The sequence below is a fragment of the Portunus trituberculatus genome, chromosome 17 (genome assembly GCF_017591435.1).
Source record: "Portunus trituberculatus isolate SZX2019 chromosome 17, ASM1759143v1, whole genome shotgun sequence".
NCBI lineage: Eukaryota > Metazoa > Arthropoda > Malacostraca > Decapoda > Portunidae > Portunus > Portunus trituberculatus.
In genome coordinates, this window is record NC_059271.1 from 5,902,828 (window position 1) to 5,928,522 (window position 25,695).

At 39.2% G+C, this 25,695-nt stretch overlaps 2 protein-coding genes across 5 annotated transcripts in view; one reads left to right on the forward strand and one right to left on the reverse strand.

Annotated features, from left to right (window-relative positions):
• Nucleotides 1–573: 573 nt before the first annotated feature.
• Nucleotides 574–18,891, forward strand: LOC123505078 (growth hormone-inducible transmembrane protein-like). 3 transcript variants are annotated; one of them, XM_045256119.1, is made up of 7 exons: nucleotides 574–715; nucleotides 9,414–9,647; nucleotides 10,090–10,201; nucleotides 10,355–10,505; nucleotides 12,434–12,620; nucleotides 16,356–16,576; nucleotides 17,009–18,891. In XM_045256119.1, exons 1-7 carry the CDS (start codon nucleotides 589–591, stop codon nucleotides 17,159–17,161), a joined length of 1,185 nt encoding a protein of 394 aa, XP_045112054.1. In that variant the 5' UTR covers nucleotides 574–588; the 3' UTR covers nucleotides 17,162–18,891. The 3 variants fall into 3 exon arrangements, with proteins under 3 accessions (XP_045112054.1, XP_045112056.1, XP_045112055.1); XM_045256121.1 differs by having other exon boundaries at nucleotides 584–715; nucleotides 9,442–9,647; XM_045256120.1 differs by lacking the exon at nucleotides 574–715 and adding an exon at nucleotides 944–1,079 and having other exon boundaries at nucleotides 9,442–9,647.
• The window catches only part of LOC123505076 (fanconi-associated nuclease 1-like), a 36,366-nt gene continuing 29,423 nt past the window's right edge, over nucleotides 18,753–25,695 (reverse strand). For both annotated transcript variants that reach the window (XM_045256115.1, XM_045256116.1), the window contains exon 14: nucleotides 18,753–20,435. In XM_045256115.1, coding sequence (XP_045112050.1) covers nucleotides 20,053–20,435 — 383 coding nt within the window. In that variant the 3' untranslated portion in view covers nucleotides 18,753–20,052. The remainder of the gene's footprint in view (nucleotides 20,436–25,695) is intronic.

Genomic DNA, 25,695 nt, shown 5'->3' on the forward strand with positions numbered 1-25,695 from the left:
GCCTAATCAATCTATGTACACCTATCTTCGTGTCGTCTGCAAATTTACTAATATCACTATTAAATGTAGTAATTCCACTATCCAAGTCACACAAAGGTATCGAATATTCCATAAAAGCTTTAGTGTACAGTAATATGCCACAACATGTAGCACACAGATATACTGAATCAGACCGTAAGGTGAATTATATAACCGAAAATGCTATTGTGGCATCAGACCACCCTGGATAAGAGAGGGAGAACGGAAGTTTACTATTCATCTGAGGCTATAGCTCTTAAAATAACACTTAAAGAAATAATTACGATAACACGTTGCCTGTATCGAAGCTAACAGCTCAGTAGAAGTGTATATTAGGTACTCAAGACAAGAACCTTCTGGGTGATCAGCACCGGACGTGGTCGATAGACATGATTTTTCTTATCCCTGTGTCAAAGGTAACCGGTTTTTAATATGACGAGCTATCCAGCTTATTCACATTAGACGGTAATATAATGACTATCAAAGTCTTCTTTTCTACGTAATTATGCAGAAAACTGAATAATTGCATTATTTTAAATTTCGCGCGAGGGAAAGGTGGCCGAAGTGGTGATGCCGAGCAGCGCCGCACGGCCGAGCACTGCAGTGTTGACGCCTGAGGAGGCAGTGTGGCTGACGCAACGAGGAGGTTTTACTAATTTCATCCTTATTGTGAGCGGAATTGACATATTCTCACCAGGTATGTGTAGGCTGTGGCTCAGAAATAGGCGTGGGTCCCTGGACGTGTGAGGTCATGTAAGGGTTGTGTGTTGTAAGGTGACTGTTCAGCTGCCGGGCACTGACTGACTGGTTCTGGTATTTTCTGTTACGTATTTGTTGGCTGCGCGTTTCATTCTGGCCTTTCTCTTCCATAGCCGTGCATGTCACTCATGTTGTCTTACCAAACTGGAGCTTTATGCGTAAAGCTTTTAATATAGAAATATATTAGATATACGACAGTTAGAACATTGCATCAGCTACAAGTCACTGGTCAGTGGTCAGTCTGTAGCAGACGGTCAGGAGAGGTAGAGGTGCCCCTACGTGTGAGGGATTGCCAGACTTAGGTAAGCCAAGGGCCACGGCTGTTTATTCCAGTTGTGGATGACTACTATGTTATTGCTACAAGTGCAAACGCCATTAACTTTAATCTATGTTGTAACGCATAGTATCAGTCACTTGGTTTTGTAGATTTTGTTTGAAAATAGTTTTTGCTGCATTTTCATGATCTCTTTTCCAGGGTACTACAAAGATGAGAATGTGAAGGTAGAGGGAGCCACATTAGATTTATATATTGGCATGAAAATTGCCAAGTTTTTGCATTAATTACTTAGGGAAATTCTCAGCAGGTTTATATTCTTTTGCCAGTCTCTATTCTTAACAAAGCTTTTTTTCTGGTAGTTTTCAAGTTGTTTTGGTAAATTTGCAGTCTTACACCAAATTCTCACTTCAGGATGAAACTTTTTTCTGGTAGTTTTCGACCAGTTTTGAATGTATCAGCACTTCATTTCTGTCATGAATGAGTATTTCTCTTTCCTCTAAAAGTATAGTCTATCCTCACAGAAAGTACTGTATGGCGAACGAAAAAAGGGTACTTGTTGCCACCACTGGTCACCACTATCCAAGCCAACCTATTGAAACTTATCTATTTAACTCAGACTAACCTAACCCCAACTTTAACCTTACCTAACCTACCAGTAGGTAGTTGAGGCGACACGCACAGCTGATACCTCTTTCCCAGAACAAATGAACTATCTAATCTAGTTAAACTGATCTAACCAAAGCAAACTAGCCTAACCCAACTAGCAGTGCTAAAAAGTTATTACCTTATTTCTCTCCGTAAAATCTGGTGATACAATGGAAATAATTGAGGCAACACCCTTTGCCGACAAACATCTTCCATAGACTGATTCAAATCAAGTTGCTTCTCTCCACAAACTGCTTTGATCGGTTAGATTTATTCTTTATTATTTTTGTGGTCAGTGGCTGCATACTCAAACAAACAAAAAAAAGAACAATCGGCATGATTAATTGTGCATATAATGTGATAATACGTACACATGAACGAACACACCTAATGGCATCCCTCACGGTACAGCAGTCTATCACACGTGTGGTTGTTGCTACATGCTAGCTCATTCCCCCCAGATAATGGTAAATCTAAAAATTGTTGTCAACATTATAAACAATTTGTGATGGGTATGTTTGGGCTCAAATTATTCAGAATGAGAAGCTCTGCAAGATGAGAAAGGTAAGAAAAGCCATGCTGATTATGATGTAACACTGTAATGATACTGTTACGACGAGTGCAAACATCATTATCCTTTATATGTATATATTAGCAGTATCAATCTTTTTTTTTTTTTTTTTTTTGAGATTCTGTTTGAAAATAGATGTTGCTCCACTTTCATGATCTCCTTTTACCAGTGAACTACAAAGATGAGAATGTGAAGGTATAGGGAGCCACATAAGATTCATACACAGGCACGAAAATTATCAAATCTGTCTTCAGATCATTGGTTTATACTATACATTTTTACTTTCCTACCTGACCTCCAATTTTGTAGAAAGAAAAAAAAATAATACAAACCTGGTTTTGAGTGCTGCACTGGGCTTGGAAGTAACGAAGTTTTTTGCCATCTGGCATACCCAGACCCATGGGTGTCTTTGATTCCCCTGGGTGCTGGTTTGACATGTGCTGCACTTCACCACCACATGATGCCTGCTGTCAATTATGGGTAGTGGCCCCCCACCCTCTTGCTAAACAGCTACCCACTCTGGGTGAGATGCCAAGAGTGGAACTTTATTCCCTCCTCCCTGAATCAAAGCCTATAGAATAATGGCTCGGGTAACTTAACGGCTTCATTGATCAGGACTCTGCTTGGCCTGCTGGTTTCTCTGTCCTGTTGGGGGCCTTTGCTTTTTCCCCTTGTGTAACCCAATAACCGAGGGATGAGTAATGTCTCCGGCGTTGTCTGGGATGACATCCCCATTGTGTGAGGTCAAGGCCTCTGTCCTTGGAATTTAATGGTATCATAGCTTTAAGGTTCAGAGTACACAGTGCAGGTGCTGTGCCAAGCCCCCCCTTCTGGTTGATGAGATTTGCTTGTGCCTCTGTGCTTGTCATGCCAGCCAGAGTGTCATCGCAGGGACATTAAACCTGGCAATAGGATGATGTCAGTTTACTGTAGGTCTTAGACCATAAGTTCAAAGTGATATCCAATTGACTGCAAGTAGATGGTGTCCACTGAAGGAATCCTACTGGACATAAGTTTTGCACCTTCCAAGGGGGAATCCTTGAGAGTCCCAGGAGTCGAAGTTTAAAATCAATTTATACTGAACGGCCGCCTGCTGTTCTCCTGCCTTGGCTATGCCATTGAAGAAATTGGTTGACTCCCCTGGGGATCTTCCTCCATTGTGCTAAGTACCTGGCTAAAATTAGAGTATGTGCAGTGGGGCCAGTTGCTTTAATGTTGTCTTTCATGGTCTGTGCAGGTAACAGGCAGGAAAAAGTATGACACTTAGGTTCTTGTTCTACAATGCACTATTTGAAAAGGTTCTAGTTAAGGGTTCACTGGTTTTCAGGGTGTTTTAATGGTTGTAGTGACAAATCAACGTGATTTCTGCGTTATAAAAAGGAAATACTCTCTTCAGAACTCGACCAGTCATCTCTGTGGCCTTAGAAAATAGTCGTGGTGAGAGAGTAAAGTGTTTTTTAATATGACCCTTAACACATTCCATGTGATGTGTCACTGGTGGTGCATCATGCATTCTCAACTGTTGCATATTGTGCCACCCATGGTAAATATATACAAAAACATTTGATGTTTTTCAAACTTCTTTTTCTTTTGATTTAGCATGTAATATTATTTTATTCATGCTAATCAAGGATGTAATTAAAGTATGACAATGAAAACATTTAGTTATATTTTGTATGATTGCAGAGAAAAGATAAAATTCATTCATCCCATATGATAGATTTCCAGTATGGAGCTAAATTTATCCTTATAATTGTATATTTTTAAACCTATTTCATAAAAAATTAAATGTTCATTTGCTACTCGTAAATCACTATATCCTTCACAGCCATTGAAACCCACTATATTATTGGTTCACCCTCTGTTGCATTATTTTCATTAGCTACATTGATTGCTTTTTGATTGCAATACATATTGTATCATCTGAAGGTGATGAACATATGTGTTTAAAAATCTAAGGAGTAACTCAAACCTTTTTCGAGATGTTACTCTGGATGCAAAGTTACCTACTTATATTTTTCTTTGACCAGTACAGGCAATGCAACAATTCCCATGTTAATCATCAGACCTATGAATTTTCTTATTTCATCATGTGTTGTCATTTTCCAAGATTTAGCCTAGATCTTCCAGTGACATGTGAAATGCCAATTTTCAGCTGAGCATACCTATTAGTTTGTGTTCTAGTTAGGTCAACAATTTCATTTGTGAAAAACAAGTCTTACCAATCTCTAGATGTGAGTGCATGGATCAGGAATGAGTTGTTCTTTCCCTGTAAATGGAAATGACTGAAGTTTGGAATGTACTAACGCAATGTGTTGAGAGAACAATGTTTGTAATAACAGGTTAGGCCACATGTGGAGCGTGCTCCACCGGTGGTGCAAAACGCAATTTCATAAATTCAGAACAAGTTTATGGCATAGTGTACCACAGGTGGAGCACAAGTTTTATTGTATCACTGGCAACTCATAAGCAGGGAGAAGCTACTTGTCTCCCATCAAGTCCGTCGGTAGTGTGGTAATGACACTGCGCTGAGTTGAACCAACGGGACAGGGAGGTAGTGGCGGGAAATCCAAACGCAATTAATGTGTTAAAGCATTCCAAACACAGGAATAACCTTCTTCTCCAGGCTTTATTAAGCTGAATAGACGAGTTAATAACGAGTTAATAACATGAAAAGCGTTTTGATTCTACCCTAAAGGACAGACTGAGAATATTTAGTGTGGAAGAGGGAGACAGTTGAGTGTCATTCAAGAAGAGGGGATAGTTGTCTGGAAGGTTGTGTCAAGTTGGTAGATGGAGGAATTGAGTTTTTGAGGCATTGGAAACTACTAAGTTTTCTCTGCCCCTATTAGAAATCTTAGAAAGATCAGGCCCTGCGTGATCTATTAACTTCCTGAAGGGTTGCACGTCTCTGAAAGGACATGGAAAGATGTAGGCTGGTATCATCAGTGTAGGAGTGAATAGGGCAAGAAGTTTGGTTAACCTCTTCAGTACTGGGACGCATTTTTACTACGTTTTTTGGCTATGATTACACTGTTTTATTGAGATTAGGAAGCGTCTATGGAGGCAGAAGATTAATTACCACAGTCTTCACTATTCTAATCCCTTACATAAATTTTGAAAGTGTATAAAATCGGCAAATAGTAAGCAGAATAAGTATGAAAACACGTCATGGTACTGAAGGGGTTAAGAAGGTCATTAATGAAAGATAGTGTGGGTGATATTTTTGGTGTTATTTTATCTCTAAAAGAATAACTTTACTATGTTGTACCATGAAATTCTGTCTTAGGGATCTTTCTTTATATGTCAGTAAATTTGCTTGTATACATTTTTTCTGACAATACTGTTCTTGCTCATGATTACTTCCTAGGTAGTCATCACTTGATGAATAATGAATATGTTTGAGATCTTATGATACTAGTTGATTCCTTACAGAAATTGCAGCTCTACACTCAAGAAGTATGCTGTAAAGCTAGAAATGTTATTAATAATATTCTCAGAGGCACATTGTTTGTAATAATTACCTTCATGTATCAAGTTTTTGTCTCACATGTCTGTTTAGTTACTGATTTTGGAAGTGTGGTTTGGAAAACTGGCTAGGTAAGGGTAGGGGATTTGTACATGCTGGAATCCATTCAGAGGAAGAGGACTTAAGAAAGAAAATGGATTTGCTAGCATGCTATTCTCAGAAAGACAGTCAAAACTGTAATTGAATTATTATGACCTAACTTGATTCAGGTGTGGAACATTAGGAGTGGTTCAAAAATATATTCAAGTGTATTGTTTCTGAGAAGCTAACCACTCTGAAGTACTCCTGCTGTGTTCTCTAAGTATTGGTTGGAAGATGTAGCAGTGAATGACTAACGAGGAACTGAAACCCTTATGATGGTAAGAAACCTGACCTAATACAAACAAACTAGTCAAACTTAACTGGCAAGAGTAAGAATTGAATAATTCGTTACCTTATGTATCTTCATAAAGTCTGTCAATCATTGTGATTTATTTCACATTTTTGCAACAATTGTGACATTCATGCACAAAGAAACTAAGCCAATGGGCCTTTTTTGCTTGGCCAGCTTCCCCTCTTGCATTAAAAAAAAATAAAAATCTTTGCCAGGAAAGATCAGTAGTGCTTGCCTTCCATCACACAATGTGGGTATGTCACTTTTGAGTGCCGTCATGGGCACGAATGAGCTTACTTCCCCCCTAAAAAGGAGATGAATCTTTGAAAATTGCAGTCAGCATTATAAATAATTTGTAGTAGGTATAGTTTGTGTTCAAATTACTTGGAATGAGAAGCTCTGTCTGATGAGAAGGATAAGAAAAAGCCATATTGAAACTGATGAAAGAGTAAAAAAATACCAAATTCTATTCTACAAATAGTATTGTATTCAGTCAGTGAAGTGAAGTGTTGTGTTAGTTTGGCAATGCAAGGTGACTTGTCCATTCATTCCAAGCTTGCAGCTGCAGCATAATCTGCTTTTGTAACCATCACTGATAAGTAGCAACTCTTGAAAACCTTTGGCAATCAGGTGGTCTGTGACTCAGTCACCCCATGTTGTGCAGACACTGACCTTTCTTTAATATTAGCTTTACTACTTTTTTTTGTATCCCTTATTTTATTCAATAGGTGATCATTGAACAGAAGAACGATAATACATTATGATGTGAATCATACAAACACACCATGCATGTTCAGTAAGCTTGTATGAGATACAAATACTGGTTCTCTGGAACAAAGTAAAATACGTACTCGATTTATAACCATAAACAACCTTAGAATCCCGTAACAGTATAATGCAAAGTAAAGGAAGCAAACATGAGCACCAACATACACAGCTAATGAGGATGGCTGACTTGGTGGAAGTGGCTGCACGGGAGCCCACCTGGGTGTGAAATGACTTTGTCAAGCACTTGTTAACAAGTTCAACTAGTTACAAATGATAAGTACAGTCATCCTTTGATCATGTTATCTCGCATTATACATGTATTATAGTAAAGTAAACAAAAATTGATGATAAATGAATATATAATATAAAAGAAGGAAGGGACAACAGCTGTGGGTGATTGTGTGTCCTTACTATGCTGAGTTGCAGTGATCTTGTGCCTGCACTTGCTATGAAAATTAGTGAATGGCCTTTCTTTCCACCTTATCAAACATTTGATAAAGCCATCTTGTCTCATGGATCTTTTTTTGATATGCAGTATCATGATAATTTTATGGAAAAAAGCAACCTAGAATATAATATAAATCAGTATATTTAAATAGTTTCAACTCTGGTTTTGACTTCAGCTCTTATTATTTTAATTTTTCTTGGTAATTTCAAACTTTTACCACCTTTTAATATACAGTAATTCCTTTGTCCACTCATAACAAAATAGGAAGGTACAGAGAAGAGTAGGAAAACTTGTATTGTTAAGTAGACTGGGAGGTAGCTAGGTAGGCTGACTGAGCCTAGAAAGTAGCTTGGGCTTTAGTTACAAGCTTGGAATTAAAAGATTATAACTATTATATATGTTTCAAGGCTTGGGTTCCTGAACTAGCTGACTCACTTAATTAGCTTAGGCAGGCACTTACCACTTATCTTATTGGGGGCAGTACTGTATATAAGTGTTGGGGGACCAGAGAGAACAAAAAATATTGGTAATTCTACCTAACCCAAATGTGTACTCGAGATACGAGAATGGCATTCTATTATTATTATATCTTTTGTAATGGTTAGAACATTTGGTTAGTTTCAGCTTTCATATTAGTGGATCTTATTTAGTTATTTTTTCTGTTTATTGCTTGTATACAATGTTTTACTCATGATTTGATCAGTTAGAAATTGATGGTTGTTCATTTTGCCATTATCCAACAGTGATCAAACTAGGCTGGTATATGAAGAGAGAAGTTGTGGTGTGAAAAACCAGACTGTGACAGGTTTCATCATACAGAACAACAACCATCATAACCAAAGATAAATAAAAAAAAAATAAATAAATAAATAAAATAAGAATAATAATAGTAATAATAATCAAACAAGTGAAGTGAATGAGAAAAAATGCCTTATTAAGGAAGTTACTGGGTTGTGGTGCTGTGGTCCCAAGAGAGAACTCCAAGACTATGGTCTGATAATTTTATGAAGATCGTTTAGGCGTTGGCTTTTTCAGGGATTTCCCGGCCTGCGGCGCTGTCACACATGTACCAATTTGCACCTCAAGTCAGGTACTTAATATTTTGTAACTGAATGGTGTTGTAGTGATGCTCTAAAAAGGCAAGTTAAAGTAATTTGTGTTTATTTCTAAATATATTTTGCATTGTTTTTGCTAACACAACAATACTTGACAACGTTTCTCCGAGCGTTGTCACATCCCTTTGGGTGACTAAGTGAGGTCACAGGTCAAAGTGGCCATGTTAATCCATGGGTCACTTCCTCTCCCACTACCACCCAGGAGGGAGAGAGAGAGAGAGAGAGAGAGAGAGAAATCCCCGAAAAAGCTAACATCTAAGTGATCTTCATAAAATGGTCAGACCATAGCAGGCCAACCTTATCAAGACACAATAGTATGTAGCTACAAGTTTATAATGGATGTTGATGTCCAATTCATAATTGTCATTGTCTCAGTAATTTTAAAAAGAAGACACTTGTTCTGTGTTATGGGCAGGGAGGAAGAGAGGTTGGAATGGTTTACAGCACTATTGATGCTGCCTGTCACAAATTAATTCTTTATATGGTAGTATGAAGTTCAAATTGTTCAGTTAGAAGAACATGATTGGTAAGGAATTAGATGACTTTGTAAATGAGATAGTGTTGCATGTAAATGAGATAGTGTTGCAAGTAAATGTGAACTATTGTTGTGGAAATTGCTTAGGGATTTTTCATTATGTATTTTTATGAGGAGGAAAATTTTCTGCAAGGTATCAAGAATGATGCTATATAGTATGTACATTTTATGGAAAGTAACAAATCATTCAGATGCTGCCAAGATAGATTTCATGAGAATTCTAGAATTCTAGAAATCACCACTGTGTACTTGTTTCTTTCAATTTTTTGTTTATCCACTTTGATTTTCCTATTTAATTCTGGTTATGCTTATTTTTTCTTTTTTTGTTTATCTTGTATAGAATGTAAACTTACTGTCTTCAGCTTCCTCTTCTAGCCTCAGCAAGAGTGACGTCTTCCCACAGGATGTTGGCGACAAAGTTGTCCACGGTGTGCCGCATGAGTGGTGTGCTGGTGAGGCCATCTCTGTCAGCAGCCCCCAGGACACCCCTCACCTTGCTGACTCGGAGCTACAGGGATGCCGGCCGCCCATTCACCCGTCGCTCCAGGCTGCGGGAGGCTCAGTCAAAGGTGGTGGAGACAACACAGACCACCAAGGGGAAGATTGGTCGTAAGTATTATAGAGATCAAGCAGTATGGTGTTGAAGTGCCAGTATATATGATGTACAGTACTGTATATCGCATATGATAGTGGTCCCTATACCACAGTCCAGACCAGGACACCACATGTCTCCAACATGCCAGGACTTCAGCAGCTCCCTTCAGCAACTTCTGCTCTATTAGGACAGACACTTCTGCTTCTCACCATGTCTTTGAAAAATTTATAGCCCTTTTTTATATTTCTATAAGTCATCAGAAAAATCAATGAGATGTGAACATCAGGCTCAGTTCATGTCTGAATGGTTTTGTGCAACACTTATTAAACTCAGGGTGTGGGATACTGTCAAGCAGCTTTGGAGGTTTTGTGTGAAAAATTGCATATCAGATTTTATTCATGTTGTTATTTGTACCCTGACCTTGCCCCGCTTTGCTACACATTGGTCTTGTTTCAGCCATGGAGGTGGGCCAGATAGCTGTGGCAGGTGGTGCTGTCCTGGGGATTGGAGCCATTTGTTACTACGGCCTTGGGATGTCCAATGAGCCAGGAGCCATTGACCGTGTAGTGTGAGTGACATTTTCTGTTTATCTAGTAATATATTCAGTTGCATGGAATGCCTTCATGCTAATGTTGCAAAAACATTTTCTTTAACTAAGAATTGACAAACCATTGTCCAGATGTTATACCACCATGAATCAAGGAGTGTTGTCATCTTGCAGGGTGTGGCCACAGTATGTGAAGGACAGAGTGCGAGACACCTATGCCTATTTTGGGGCATCTTGTGTTGCTACGGCTGCCTCAGCAGTGGCAGTGTTTCGCTCGCCCCTTGGACACCGATTTTTTGCCCTTTGTTCCCGCCATCCAATCATGGTGAGTACTGTCTTGAGGCTCACTGTTCATTATGTTAAGCTGCTTTTATTACCATCAATATCAGGTACAGTCAACTCTTGATTAACGCAAGTTTGAATAATGCAATTTCAATTTAATGTGACTTGATATTTAAGGAGATACGATTAAAAAACACTATTTATTCAGTTTAACATGGGTTAACTTGACTTCATGATATTACACTCACCCACGCTGCTTCTGGTGGGAACCACTTTGGGCTGGGATCCAAGAAATTTAACAATGAGCGGAGCAACTTCCAGCTGCAAATTGGTATCCATGAACACATGGGGAGACATTGTTGCCACAGTAATGAGATTGCTAGCAGGTTCCTAGTAAAACCACGTCCCAAACAGGTGTTACTGTCTCATATATACATTTATGTTTACAAAACAATATTTCTATTAGCTTTTTACAAGCCTTACCACCAAGAAAGGATTGTTTTGTGATGTACAAAGTGAGGTCTTGCATGGAACACAGAAAACAAAGCAAGAGATGAAGAGGCATTTGTCTGTGCTGATTGGTGGTGACCACTTCTTGTGACCCTCTTTAGCTTGTGTATTGCTTTCATTAAAATACTGTATTTGTGTTTCCTCCCCCTCTATTGCCTGCTATAATGGATATACCTTTGTATTCATATACAATCATGCCATGAGGATCACCTTGACTCCATGGGGCTGAGTGATAATTCAGAGACAATCTGTTCCTTCTCACAGTTCTCACTGAGGACTGTGAGAAGGAACACAAATTCCTCCTCATTTCCTGCTTTGTTTTCTGTGTTCCATGCAAGATTTCACTTTGTGCGTTACAAAAAAAAAAATCCTTTCTTGGTGGTAAGGCTTGTGAAAAGCTAATACAAATGTTGTTTTGTGAACATAAATGTATATATGATAATACCTCACTCCACAGTCTGAAGTTTAAGCCACACTGTGAGCAGATCGTTTCCATGCATTTTCACCTAGTGTCCCGTATTATGGCATCCAAGTGTCCTTCAATCTCCTCACAGGAAAGTGATTCCAAGAAATCAAAGAAGACTGATCATTGGAGAAAAGTTTGAAGTGTTAGATCGCTATGCTAGGGGGGAAAAGACCTCATTGATCGTCATGCGACGGGATTGAGGGAGAGCACGTTGCGAACCATCATAGCTAATAAATTGTGAATGTTTTTTATTGTTTCCGTGACCTAATGGTGTATTAATAGTTTTAATGATTGAGTAACAAAATCTCCAAAATAAATAGACTTTCCCAGTGGCCAAGAACATAACCCCCTCCCCCTATTACCATTATTTTCTATGAGAAAATAATGTTTGAAAAATGCAATTTTGAATAACGTGACATTTTCCAGAACATAACCCTCACGTTGATCAAGAGTTGACTGTATATGAATATAGGGAGCTCCTGATATACAATCATCTGTTATGTGAGACAGTGATACAAAATGTGTAAATTAGGGACGGTTTTCTTTGTACAAGTGCGAAAAGCCAATACATAATATGAGCTTCAGTCCAATTACAAAGTTTAAAATGCCCACCCTGCACCCTTCGGCAAACACATCTGGCCTGTATGGTGATATACAATGATTCAGGTGTCAGAAATGCTTATGAATGCTGGAAGGCAACCACACTCCCCTCCTCTGTTCCTTACCTACCATTTATTCTCCTGTCTGTGCCGCAGTGGATGTGTCAATAACTTGCATTTGTTCTGTGTTAATCTCCAAGTGTTCCATTATTATAATTTTCAAATAATTTGTTATTCTCCATTTACAAGGAAATTTCCCTTTTATGTATTCATTATATTTTTTAAGGCCATGTTTTTAGCTTTAGTACTTACTTATATTATTGGTATTGTTTTCTTGTTGATTTATTTATTTATTTATTTATTTTTTTTTTATTTATTTATTTTTCTTCTCCCTAGTCCACAGTTGGAATCCTTGTGGGTCTGGTGGGCACAGGGCAAGCCATGATGTCCATTCCTTACTCTCCTGGTCTGGGAGCTAAACAGATGATGTGGCTGGTCAACTGTGGCATGCTGGGGCTGGCTGTGGCCCCCATTGGTGCTCTGGGTGGGGCCATTGCTGTAAGGGCTGCTTGGTACACTGCAGGTGAGTCATGGCTATCGTCTCTAGTGAGTCTAATTGGTTTTTGGCTCTTAAGTGTTACTGGATTTAAGTAATTTCCTTGCAGTAGAAAAGACTACCGGTATTGTCCTATCTTTCCAAGTTATTGAGTTACGTGTCACAGTGTCTGCACCACCATAATAAGTGGCATTCATATATAATACTAAGGCTTTGGGCATTACTTTTATTTTATATATATGGAAGAAAAATTGCTCATATCTATCTCTGAAAAAAATTCAGAGATAGATAGTTCTTTAGAAGAGTATTTTTAAAAACAGTGCTTCTCATCAGTGTAATGCAAGGAAGAAAAGGAGGAGACTATTGGCTTTCATATGAAGAAAAACAGCCAATTCTAGCATGAACGTGTGTGTTTTGCACAGCAAAATTAAAGGGCTTACAGTTTTCTATGAATGTTACTGAAATGTTGAAATCTACCAAAATCCTTTATCTTGGCTTGGTGTGGTGACAATTACCCAAATATTTCTCGCAGTATCTCTTTAAGCCACCCTGTCAGAGATATGTGGTGTAAGGGCGTTGATTGATAGAGAATATGAAGCAGATCATGTACAGTGCCATATTAATTCAGACATTGTTTGTTGTTGCCTGTCTAGATAGAATGTGTCACTGAGCAAATATATTTTTATGATCATAGATATGGTATTGTAAACAAGTGAATTTTTTCATTGGATCATTTGTAATTCTTTATAAGAAAATCCATCCCCCCTAATTCTCCTCCACTATCCACCCAGCCTCTCAAACAAGCTTGGAAGCCTGTGAGGAATTGCATATTTTTGGCATGACTGATGTATATGGACTTTGAAAAATCTTAAAGTTAAGGAAATTCTTCAGAATTAAAGATATTTCTGTGGAGGAAAATATTCTTAGATATTGGAATTCTTTTCCTGAAAAGTTTGTTGCCTTAGTGGAATGCCACTAACTACACTGTCTTAACTAATCCTTCTCCCACCTCCCCAAGGACACTGCTCTATGCTACCCAAACCTAACTTGGACAACCCTGCAAAGACACTAACCTTACCTGTCCTATGTAGAGAACCTACCTATCCCTTGTACCCCTAGCCTGACCCTTGATACATAATTAAGAGATAGTCACCCTGTATTGGTCACATTAACAACGGCAGTGAATCTGTTTGCACTGTGTCTCAAAAATAGATGAAGATTATGAGTTATGTATTCTGTCATGGATTGGTGGTGTTTGTAGGTGGCAGCATGTGATTGGACAAACCCTCTATTAACATGATAAAAACTATTACCCAGGTACCCACAAATCCAAATCATAAACAATTAAAATTTGGTGTATTACTGTATTTGACGGCATATAGGAAGCATCTTTTTCCAAATATTTTGGCTTATAAAATTGCCCTGCGTCTAAAATGTGAAGTTTAGACTTCCCGTAGGCTAATTTTCTTCCTGACGCTCTCTAACCTAGCTTACAATCAGTACTTCTACCCACCATAACTGCATGCATCATTATTTTATTGCTGGCATTATTATTATTACTATTATTATTTCCTCTAAAAAAGAATTATTGTAAAAATGAAAACAATTTAACCTGTAAAGCTGTGATGTATGTTTATAAATATCAGCTGATCAGAACCCTGACTTGATACCATCTAATGGTGAGGAGTAACACCAACTTCATGATCATAAAGTTGATAGTGGGGAAAACAAAAAAATAGAGAAAAGATTGAAAAAGAAAAATAGATAACCCTGCAACAACAAAAGTGAGAAAACATCAGAGGGGCCATTGCAAAGGCTATCCACTGACTGTACATCCGATCTGATCTGATCATAACAAAACACATCAACTCACTTACTGTTTTGGATGTAGGAGGAAAAAGATCGAGCTACACAATCTCCTATAAACTACAGGTGGTATATTATGTCAAAGAGCATGGCAATAGAACAGGACCAAGGGCTTTAGGGCCACCACCTACAGAAAATATATATGTATCAGGCAACAGCAAGAAGACCAACTGAAGAGTGCGAGGAAAGGTAAACATAACATATGTAGCCCAGCCCCACATTTGCCAGAACTTGAGGATGATATTCCTTTTGCAGCAGATTTTCTGCTTGTGTAATGTGCTGCTAGATTGCTTTCAACAGTACAGGGGATCCTCGTGATTCGACCGTTCGCAGTTCAAATTATCTCCAATTCGAACTCAGTTAATTAATACCCAATCCTCAAGGTTCGACCGACTGACTTGCCGATTCGACATTCATATCTCGCGTGCCTCCCACCTGGTCAAATCCGCCGCAAACCTGCCAGGCGGAAGTGTAAACCAATGCTACCCTGTGTCGTCACTAAGGCGGCGTCACACTACCACTTTTCCGTCAACTTTTTCTGTCAACTTTCTTAAGACTGTCAACTTTTGTCGACGCTTCTGTCTTTGTCGCATTTGTCAACTGTAAACAAACATGGCTGCCCCTTCATCCCCAGCAAGCCGTTGTTATTTTTTCGTTGCTATTTTTGGCCTTTAATGATCTCTATGAGAAACTCTTCAGACAGCTTTGTCCACTCATAAACAACAGAGCTGCTCATCTTGGCCAGTTGTTCCTTGGAAGTTTTGCCTTGGAGTGTCGCAGTCCTAAACAAATGTAAACAAACAACTGAACTACTTTTTTGTTAGGTTAGGACAAAAAAAAAAATATATATATATATACACAAATATATTTACATCTTTTTATCAAGATTCTATTGATTTGAGATTATAGCATCATTCTAATTAACAAGAAAATTAATTTTATTATAAAAGTGTTATTTAGAAACCATAGATCTTAATTTGACTAAAAATTGACGCTAGAGGAAAACGTGTTTCGTCTGACTCAAGACGACGGAAAGCCACCTCTAGCCCCAGCCCTAAGAAGCACAATTTCCTGCCTTTCAAAGATAAGCTTGAGCTTATAAGAAAGTGTGAGGCAGGTATAACTCTCAGTGTCATTGCAGTGCAGATAGGTGTCCCTAGATCAACTGTATCAACAATTTGGAAGAACAGGGACAAGTACCACGAGACCGCTGCAAGTGTTTTTATTTCCAAAAATGTACTGTACTGCACCCTAATGTGTTTAATAAGAAAAAAAAAAAGCTAGATATAAATTAAGCCTTTAATAGTACTGATTTAGTCTAAATTAGTGTTTTAGAGGTTATAATGATGTTTTGAAGGTGTCTAGGCTGGAGGTTGGTCCCTATCCCCCCTAATTCTTAAGTATCTTATGGGAAAAATTGTTTCACAATTCGAATAAACACTGATTCGACTGATGAAAAACCGCCCTAACCCCGTCAAATTGTGAGGATCCTCTGTACATGCTTAAATACACTTAAAATTTTTTTTCCTGAATTTGAACTGCTGAAATGGGGGGTGCATCTTATATGCCCATGTGTCCTATATGCTGTCAAATACAGTACTTTTGAGTGATGGAGCTGGCAGGACTTTTGAGAAAAAAGTTGATAAAGCACATTCCTGGAGCTATTGGAGCTTTACCACAAACATCTCTACAAAATTTCGACATTGTGGTATGATTTTAGTTATAAAAAATTCTGGATAATATTTGAGAAGAATTAATACTCCATGAAAACCACACTTCATTTTGAATTAAGTCTTCATAATTAAATATAGACATTCTGGCTCTGTTGAAGACAGTAAGGCCTAAGTGTTCCTTGAGGAAAGGCCACTTTGCAGTTTTTTTTCTCTCCTCCTGCAGGCATTATTGGTGGCCTGAGCACTGTGGCTGTATGTGCACCCAGCGACAAGTTCCTTAACTGGGCGGGTCCTCTTGGCATCGGCCTTGGGGGTGTGCTTGTTGCCTCCCTGGGATCAGCCTTTCTTCCACCCACCTCAGCCATGGGACTGTCCCTCTACTCCATCTCTCTGTATGGTGGACTTCTCCTCTTCTCAGCCTTTCTCCTTTATGACACTCAGAAGGTGAGACTTTAAAGGAAATTCCACCCTAAAAAAAAATAATTTCACTAAGATTGTGTGAAAATTCCAAAGTAGTTCCTTTTATACAACTTATTAAAACAATTGTGCCTCAAGCATTTAGTCCAGGTTTCTGTGACTGCTTATGATCATAAGTTACAGTATTATCTGATTTATGAAAATGCACCAAGATCCAAAAGTAATTTCAGTTTCATTTCAAGAAAGGTTACTCCTCACAGATATTGATCCGAGATAACTTTCAGCTTTTTTTTTTTTTTTTTTTTTTTTTTTTTTTTCTCCCTCTCCTCATATCCAAACAAAGTATTTCATCTTGCTGTGTTCTAGGTAATTTCATATGCCATATTCATCCTGGCCCTGCACATTGCCTTGTTTCAAATGACTACATTCGTGCCTCACCTCTCACTCTTGATTTGCCAGGTGGTGCGCAAGGCTGAGACTCACCCTAACATGTGGGGTGTGATGCCCTATGACCCTATCAACATGTCACACCACATCGTGATGGATGCTGTCAACATCTTCATCCGCATTGCGCAGATACTGGCCATGGGCGGTGGTGGTAGGAGGAAGTAGTGCGTATATTTTTATCTGTTGGCTGTACATTTGTGGATATCTTAGTGAGATGAAATGACACTGTGATGAGGTGTGTGTGTGTGTGTGTGTGATGCACTACTGTATTAAGGGACTTGGATGCTGATATACTAAATTAACTAGTATCATAGTTTGTTCCTTGGAATGTAATTGGCAACCAAGGAATTATAGTTAATTATCATCTGTAAATAGATTCATAGTAATCTGTGTAACATTAAGTAATAAAGTCATATTAGAAACTGTTTATAATCAAACTAACCTTTTGCAGGTGGTAAAGTAGAGATGTAATGGTGCAGTGCACCAGTGATGGAAGTAGAGTTATCTTATATATAGTGTTCCTCTTAAAGGGCAGCCATCCACTCTGTTGGCACCTTGTTTACTCTTATGATACATTGCTGCCTTTAACACTGTATGAAGACATAACATTTATATCATGTATGCAGTAATGCTGCTAAGAATGAATCAAAGGATGGACAGCAGTGGTACCACCACAATATTAGTCATGACAGTAGTAGTAGTAGTAGTGGGTGGTGGTGGTAATATTGGTATTTTTAAGACATCTTGAAACTTTTCTCAAGCTAATATTGGTATTTTTAAGACATCTTGAAACTTTTCTCAAGCAAATGAGCTTTTTTGCCTATTAATTTTAGGAGAAAGTTTGCTTTGTCACATGGTTTGCAATTTATTACAAGTTCAAGGGATCCATTACCTAGATGATAACACAGCTTTATCTCTATGGGATGAGAGTAGCTGAAGTGTACAATCTCCATTCTCTACATCTTAAATAACCCCTTCCCAGTGGTAGGGCAGATGAGTGTTTCACCAAATAAAAAATTGTCTATATATAGACTCTGCCAACTTTCATCCATACGTCTTTGTATAGTTTCCCAGCAAATGGGTACTCCATATTGACATTTATATCTTTTGCAAAACTGAACAAGTGACATGTATATATTTAGACTTTGTTGCAAAACTGATCAAACAATTGAATCTATACAACTGTTATTGGTTTGGTGATAATAAATGTCGATATATTAGTATGAATGTTTGGAGTTACACCCAGAACTTGTGACTTGGATGTAATTAACCATTTTTTTGTATTTTTCACATACATACTTGTTTTGTACCTATTAATTTTTAAGCAACATTGCTAGCATGTGGTACAGTTCTTTCTCCTTGACATGATAGGCTAATAAAAAAGAATAATAATAAATAAATAATAATAATAAAATAAATAAATAAAATAAAAAACAAAGATTTCCAGTATTGGCTTATGTGTGTAGCACATCTACCATCAACAAAGCACAAGTGGTGACTGGCCTTGAGAGGCCATGTTGACCAATGTTTGGGTATTTGAGAGGCCAAATAATGGTTTATTTTATGAATTTTGTTACTTGTAAAGAATCGTCTATATACAGACGACACTATAACTTAGTGCAGTAAAATAAGAACAAGCGTCTATGTATAGATGATCTGACAAAAAGTTCTGTTTTCAAAACGTCTATATATAGATCCTCTGCTGGGAAGGGTTAATCTAAACTTTTTACTAAAAGATAAAGGATTCCTCAACATACATGTTCAGTTGTTTAATTAGGTACTTCCTGTAACAAATAAAAACCATAGAGTGCAGTCATATATAGATATATACCAAATATGTTTCACTATACTAATTGAAAACACTTTGTGCATTAAATATTATATGTTCACAGGAATTTCTAAGAGTTTAATTTACACTTTAGTGACATTTCTGCATTTGGAGAATTACCAGGCTGCATACTGCAGGTAGGTTGGAAGAATACTACTAGTGTTTTCAAGTGAAAAAAAAAAAAAAAAAAAAGTGCAGTGATGGGTCTGGCAACCCTCTTCTATATTTTCATTCCAACAATGATACACAATATGAAATTTTGTATGGATTATCTTCCTGTAAGAGGAATTAGCGTGGTTTACTGAACAATAGGAAATGCTACTACATACAATGGACATGTGTATTACTTGCATATGAAAGACTTGAATATTCAATGTTATTTTGGTGATGTTAATGTGTTTTTGCCATGTCTCTTTTTTTCCAGGGGAAACTGGCACTTATCACAGATTTAAATGCCACTAGCATAAATTTCTTTAGTTAACCCACGAAGGCCAGGTGCCCCATTGAACAGGTGAACATTTTAGGACAGAAGGCTGAGTGCTTTGTTTAAGGGACAGTGCTGTTCTCAACCTGTCCTGATGTCAAATCATATTCTGCCAATTGAAAAAAAAATTTTGAAGGCTTAACTGTTTGTTAAGAGAATCAGATTTCTTCCCATTCACATTTGACTAAAAAGTCAATTAATTCAAATATGCATAATGGACAGGCACACTGGTGATTAGGGAATGCTGTGACTGTGGTGTCTTGGGTCTCATCCCTCCTTGACTTAATTAACAAAGTCAAGCTAACTCACACCACTCGACACCTGTCATTGCTTAGCTCATATTCACCTCATTGCTATACAATTTTGTTTTCTTGTCAAATATAGATGTTATATCCTACAGGCTTAGTATTTAAGGAACTAGGTAATCTTGTGACAACCCATTAACTATTTTCACTCAAGAAATTGGTACAATATTAAACCTGCAGCACATTTTTTTGTCCATATGAGGAAGAGTTCAAGAAAGTAAGTATCAATGTGATAAGTATAGGCCAGAAGCCTTTGCTGTGTGATGTCTCACATGATATTTCACTAAAAATAGGGAAGGCACCCAGCCTTTAAGTTCTATAAATTCTAAATATTGATTGATTTTCTCAACTACAAATTTACAAAATATACTACCTAAAATAAAAATGACTTCTGTGAATACAAGTATTAATTTTTATGCAATCTTGTACAACCAAATAATTACTTCCTCCCTCGCCTTCCCTTTCCTCTTCCCCTTCCTCGTGCTGTCTTCTCGCTGGCAGTTCTTGGCCTTAAGGTACGACCATGACCTCTAGTGTTCCTGACGGTCTTCTCTGGGTTTGGACACACAAAGTCTTCATCAGAATCACCATCATCTTTCTTTCTTCTGGTGGACTTTCTCTGTCCAGGATGACTGCAATCTTCATCCACACTGTCACTGTCATCACTTTCTTGGTCTTTCTTGGCTTTCTTTGGTTCTTTGTAGACATAATCTTCATCCAAATCATCATCACTATTATTTGGTCTCTTTCCAGTCTTCTTTGGTGATACTTTTTTGGGTAAAGCTTTGCGAGGGGATGATCTAATTTTCTTGGCCCCAATTGCTGTAGAGAAATTGATAACGTGAACCATTGATATTTGTATTGTATGTTAACAGTGTGAACTGACTGTCAAATTACTATGAAACTGCAGAACTACTTCCAAGACATTCAGTAAAAAAAAAAAATAATAATAATATAATGAGTTATTCTACCACTTTATTGTGAAATGATGCAAGTCAAGTTACGGTTCTGTGATGCTTTACTCTCCAAGGCAAGTCACTCAGGGGAGTGGCCAAAGCAGAGTCCACCTCTTTCCATCCAAAGATTCAAGTTTTTTTATCACCTCTCCTAAGAGGACTTTTACTTATGCTAATATAGTAATAGCTCAAGATACAAACGCCCCAACATACAATTTTTTTGATATACGACGAAAAATTTCATATAATTTATGCCTCGAAATACAAAGATATTTTTAAGATGTGAACAGCCATCAGTAGGTGGCGCAGTGATCACTCGGCTACCTGCGTCCACCCGAACATTCAGCTTGCGTTGTGTGTTGTTGTTCATCCTCTGTGCATGTATGTGTCTGTGCTCCTTGGCAGTGTGTATTTTTTCTTAAATTTTGTGAATTCAAGACCCCATGATCATGGGACCCAAAAGTAAAAGTTTGGCAAGAAATGCACAGAATAGCCTGTATTCACATACTGATTACACTTGGAAATTATTGTCAATAAACGAGTGAGTACGAATGGTGTTCTGCCCACAAGCAACTCTTCCTCTTTGCAATGCAAAAAACCAGAAGTCTCTAGATCAGAGGTTCCCAAACTTTTTTTTTGTCATTTCCCCCTGCACCCAGTTCAACCATCCAGATTTCATGTGTATGAGAGAGCTCATGTTTGAACGTGAACGGACTGGTAGATACGGTGCCACCCATCTACAACAAGCGTTTTCTCTCCCACAGAGAGTGGATGTGGCCATGGCCGCATCCACAAAGACTGCCCTGGTTCTACCTGGTGTTGTTGCAATTCCAGTGACCCTCACAATGCTCTATTGTAGATGCCCAGCGTATAAATCTGAGGCTTCCATTACGCCCTTACATTGCATGAAGCCTGTCGGGAAGCCTGTCACCAGGATTTCACTCCCTCTCTTAATCCTGCCTCTGCCTCTGCCATGTTGTCTTCTTCCTGCCCCAGTCCTCTGCCTTCCCACACCCATCCCTCTCCTCTGCTCACTTCCTCTTCATCCTCCTCCTCTCTTCCTTCCTCCTCTGTCTCCTGCTCTAATTCTTTCACTGTTCTTGATACTGATAATAGTACCTCTGTTCCCTTCCATGCTAGTGCTCCTTCCTCTTTGCACTCCCACCCCACCAAGTGCCACTGCTAGTCTCCTCTTCTGTTCCTGCCTTAATCTCTTTACCTCCTCCCCAGCCCAATTAAAAAGTCTTGCCCTTCTCCCTCCTGTCCCATCCCTTCCAAAGGTGAGACCCTTGATGGCACTGCCACATTCAGAGAGCATGGCTTCCCTGTCCTTCCTCCTACCTCCTGGTCTCCTTTACTTCTTGTCCAGGTTAAGGCTTCCATCCACCCTCCTCCTGCATGTCTCCCTCCTACACCAGTTCCCTTGCTGGCCCTCTCCTTCCCAACTACACTCCTCCCTCCATATTCCTTCCTCTTCCTCTTACCAACTTTACTCTCCCCCCACCCATCTTCCATCTTTCCCAGTCTGTTCTTCAGTGCAGTCCTCTTTGTCTGCCCTTTCTTCTTCCTCTACTGTTTTGACCCTCTTCCTCTGCTTAATGGTTGCTCCTGTGCTGATCTCCTCTCTCAACCTTACTCTCCCTCTTTCCCGCTTTGTCCACTCAAAGTCGTCTTCCTTCTCTCTTGCTTCTCATAGATACATACCCCTGTCCTTAGCCTCTTGCAGACATTCCTACCTCCCCTATCTACATTCCAAATCCAGTTCCTTTCTGATCATGTCTGTCCATGGTTTTCTTGCCCATCAAAAGGATCTTCACTAACTAATTTTCTCTTATTCTACCTTGCTCCTCTGCTTTCAGGATATGTTTATTATTAGTCTATCCATCCATATTTCCTCAAACTGCATTTATTTTCTCCCTGCACTCTATCTCTTCTGCTATGCTCCTTCACCAGTCTGTTGCTTCTGCCCCTCTTCTTATCCCTACTACACTTCCCTGTATGATCGTTCGTGTCTACCTCCAGCATTGGGTGTCTCGTTTTCCTTTACCTTCCTCCTTCCCAGCCTCTTGATTTTGATGCCCTCCACTCCCTTTTCACCAACCTCCCTTTCTCCCTCTTTGTGTTTGGTAACCTAAGTTGTCACCACATATTTTAAGGGAATATGTGGTCATCTCTCATGGCCACTCTCTCGATCACTTCCTTCAAGACATAGACCTTCCTCTCTTTAACCCCTTCAACACAAGGACACACATACTGCATCATGGCTGCATTCTGCTAAAATTATGTTTTTTCTTTTCCCAAATACTTTACAAGATCTTTCAGAATGATGCGATGGGTTACTTGACTCTAATCACTATTATAAAGGTGTATGATTCACTTATATCAGGATACCAGGAGCAGGTAAACTATAATTTTTTCTCTACAATTTGTGCACCTTTTTCACCTTTTTCCTAATGTATGTACCTAGTATGAAAGATCACTTATTATTATTATTTCCAGAGAGAGAGAGAGAGAGAGAGAGAGAGAGAGAGAGAGAGAGAGAGAGAGAAGAAAGAAAGAGAGAACAAAGAAGAAAGAGAGGAGAGAAGAGAGAAAGAGAGAAGAGAAGAGAAGGATGGCCCTCCTGAGCAGCAGGCCGGCCTGCACAGCTTGCACAGCCTGCAGCATAGCAGGGACGTGGCAGGCCTCGCCACCCTCTACAAGGTGCAGGAAGAAAGAACACCATACCTGCAGGAACTCTGCATCCCGCCTCGCCCCGCTGAGATGCTTACTAGAGCCGTCTCGGCAGCATCATCGGCCCTGCACATCCCACGTTCTCACTCCACCCACCATCAAAGACAATTCAGACAAAGTTATGGACAGCGGTGGAATGAAATTCTGGCCTCTGACAAGTGCCCGGACGACCTCAATGTTGCAGTGTGCGGAGGCCAGAAATTCAAAGTGCTAGTGAACCAGTGGATAAGTGAAATACGTGATAGTGACACTCGTGTGCAAAATACAAATTCGGCCTCATAAATGACAGTGGCGCGCCTTCAGATAAGAGACGTCGGTCTCGTCTGCGACAGTGACGCTTTGATAAGTGGTAGAGGCTCAGCCTTGCGAGTGACAGTGACACTTATAGATTACGAGTATAGTTCTAAGTTTATAATTAACATTGTAGTACTTCAAGTCAAGCAGCGGGGTGAATTTTCAGATAGGGGATACCCAAAATATCCCCTTTAACCCATAAATCCCCAATATATGTTGTATATCTAGTATTAATAAAAAAAGAGAGAAGAGAAACAAGAGAGAAAGGGAAAGGAGAAAAGAGAAAGGGAGAGGAGAGAAAAGAGAAGAGGGAGAGGAGAGAAAAGAGAACCCTCTGGAGTTACCTCTGCCTTGAAGTGGTGTCAGTAATACCTCCGCAGGCCCTGACGTCATTATCAGATGCTCTACCATCTTCCTGCTGCCTCTCTAATCTTCTTACTTGCTCTTTTTAACCATGTCTGGTTAACTGGGGACTTTGCTCCCTAATGTTGCGAAGCTCTTATCCTTCATTTTCTTAAACCTAACAAATCTGGTGCTCTTCCCCAAGATTACTGGCCCATTGCTTTGACTAGCTGTGTCTGCAAACTCCTTGAGTGCATGATCAATTTTTGTTTGATGTGGTACCTTGAATCAAAGAGCCTTCTCTCCTTCTCTCAGTTTGGCTTTCAATGTGCTTGTGGTACAGTGGAGCCTCCCACCCACTTACACAAGTGTATTACTTTCACTTTTGTTCAGTGAGAATCTGTCTTAGCTGTTTTCTTTGATCTTGAAAAAGCTTATGATACCACTTCATGCTGTAACATCCTCCACCGATTGTCTTGTGTCGGTGTCTCTGGCAACATAGGGATTTTCCTCCATAACTTCCTCCAGGATAGTCCTTTTGTGTTAGGGTCGCTTCTTGCTTCCCTTCCTTCTATCAGTCTGAGGGTGTGCCCCAGAGTTCAGTCTTGAGCACTACCTTTCTTTCTCTTGGCCATCGACAGCAATGTTTCTGCATTTCCTCCTGGTGTCAGGTCCTCTCTATGTGGACAATTTCACCATTTATGCCTTAGGCAGTTCCTCCTTCCTTCTCCATCATCTTCTTCAGTCTGCTGTTACTGCTGCCTCTTCATGGGCCACTGACCACAGCTTCCACTCTCCTCTGCAAAGTCTTTCTCTATTTACTTCTCTCATTCCTCTCATGCTCCCCTCCCCTTCTTCATGATACCCCTCTTGAGTACCATATGTCTGGAAAGATTCTTGTTCTTACATTTGACTTTTGCCTCACTTAGTGCTAACATGTTCTTTCAAAGATACCACCCTTCACTGTCTGTATCTCCTACAGGCACTCTCCCATGTATCTTGGGATGCTGGCCGCAAGACTTTGCTTTTGCTGTGTACTGTTATTGTCCTTTCAGTCCTCAATCATGGCTGCCATGTCTATTATTCCCATGACTTTCCCCTCCTTTTTCTGTCTTCCTTGTCTCTCAGAAGTCTGATATCCCTCACTGCATCCTTCATTCCCATTTCTTGGCTCACCTTCCTACTCATTCTGCTGGTGTCCACATCTGTACTGATGGCTCTAAGCCTAATGTTGTCTCGGGCTGTACTGTCCTTTTTCCTGATACCTTGTCTCCTTCTTGAGGCTAGTGACATTACTACTGAAGTGTTTGCAATATTTTTTGTCCTCCGGTGCATCTTCCACTCCAACACTTCTTATTATACAATAACTCTTGGTTATCTCTCTCACTTTTATCTTCTTTTTCTTCTCATTCCCTTATCTGTGACATCCAGGACTGGTTGTTCCATCTTTGTCTGACACAAAACAGTTAGTTTTGTTGGGTGCCTAGTCATGTTGGAATTCCTGGTAATAATGCTGATGATTCTTTGGCATGTGATGACCTTACACTACATACTCTTTACCTTTTCTCACTCCTTGTTTCTGATTATTTCCCAGTTTTTCTATCTTTTCTTTAGACCTGCTGGGAGTCTTTCTGGTCCACCCTTGCTTCTAATAAACTTTGTGTTTCCAAGTTTTCCTGTGGTCTAATCCATCTTATCTTACCAGACTGTCCTGGGTTGCTTACATATTGGCCATACCAGACTCACTTATTTTCATT

Excerpts from the sequence above, each read along its gene's own strand:
- LOC123505078 (XM_045256119.1), top strand. The coding sequence starts at position 589 with ATGCCGAGCAGCGCCGCACGGCCGAGCACTGCAGTGTTGACGCCTGAG. Across the intron at positions 9,648-10,089 it reads CACCAAGGGGAAGATTGGTC|CCATGGAGGTGGGCCAGATA; the intron begins GTAAGTATTATA and ends GTCTTGTTTCAG. Across the intron at positions 10,202-10,354 it reads GGAGCCATTGACCGTGTAGT|GGTGTGGCCACAGTATGTGA; the intron begins GTGAGTGACATT and ends GTCATCTTGCAG.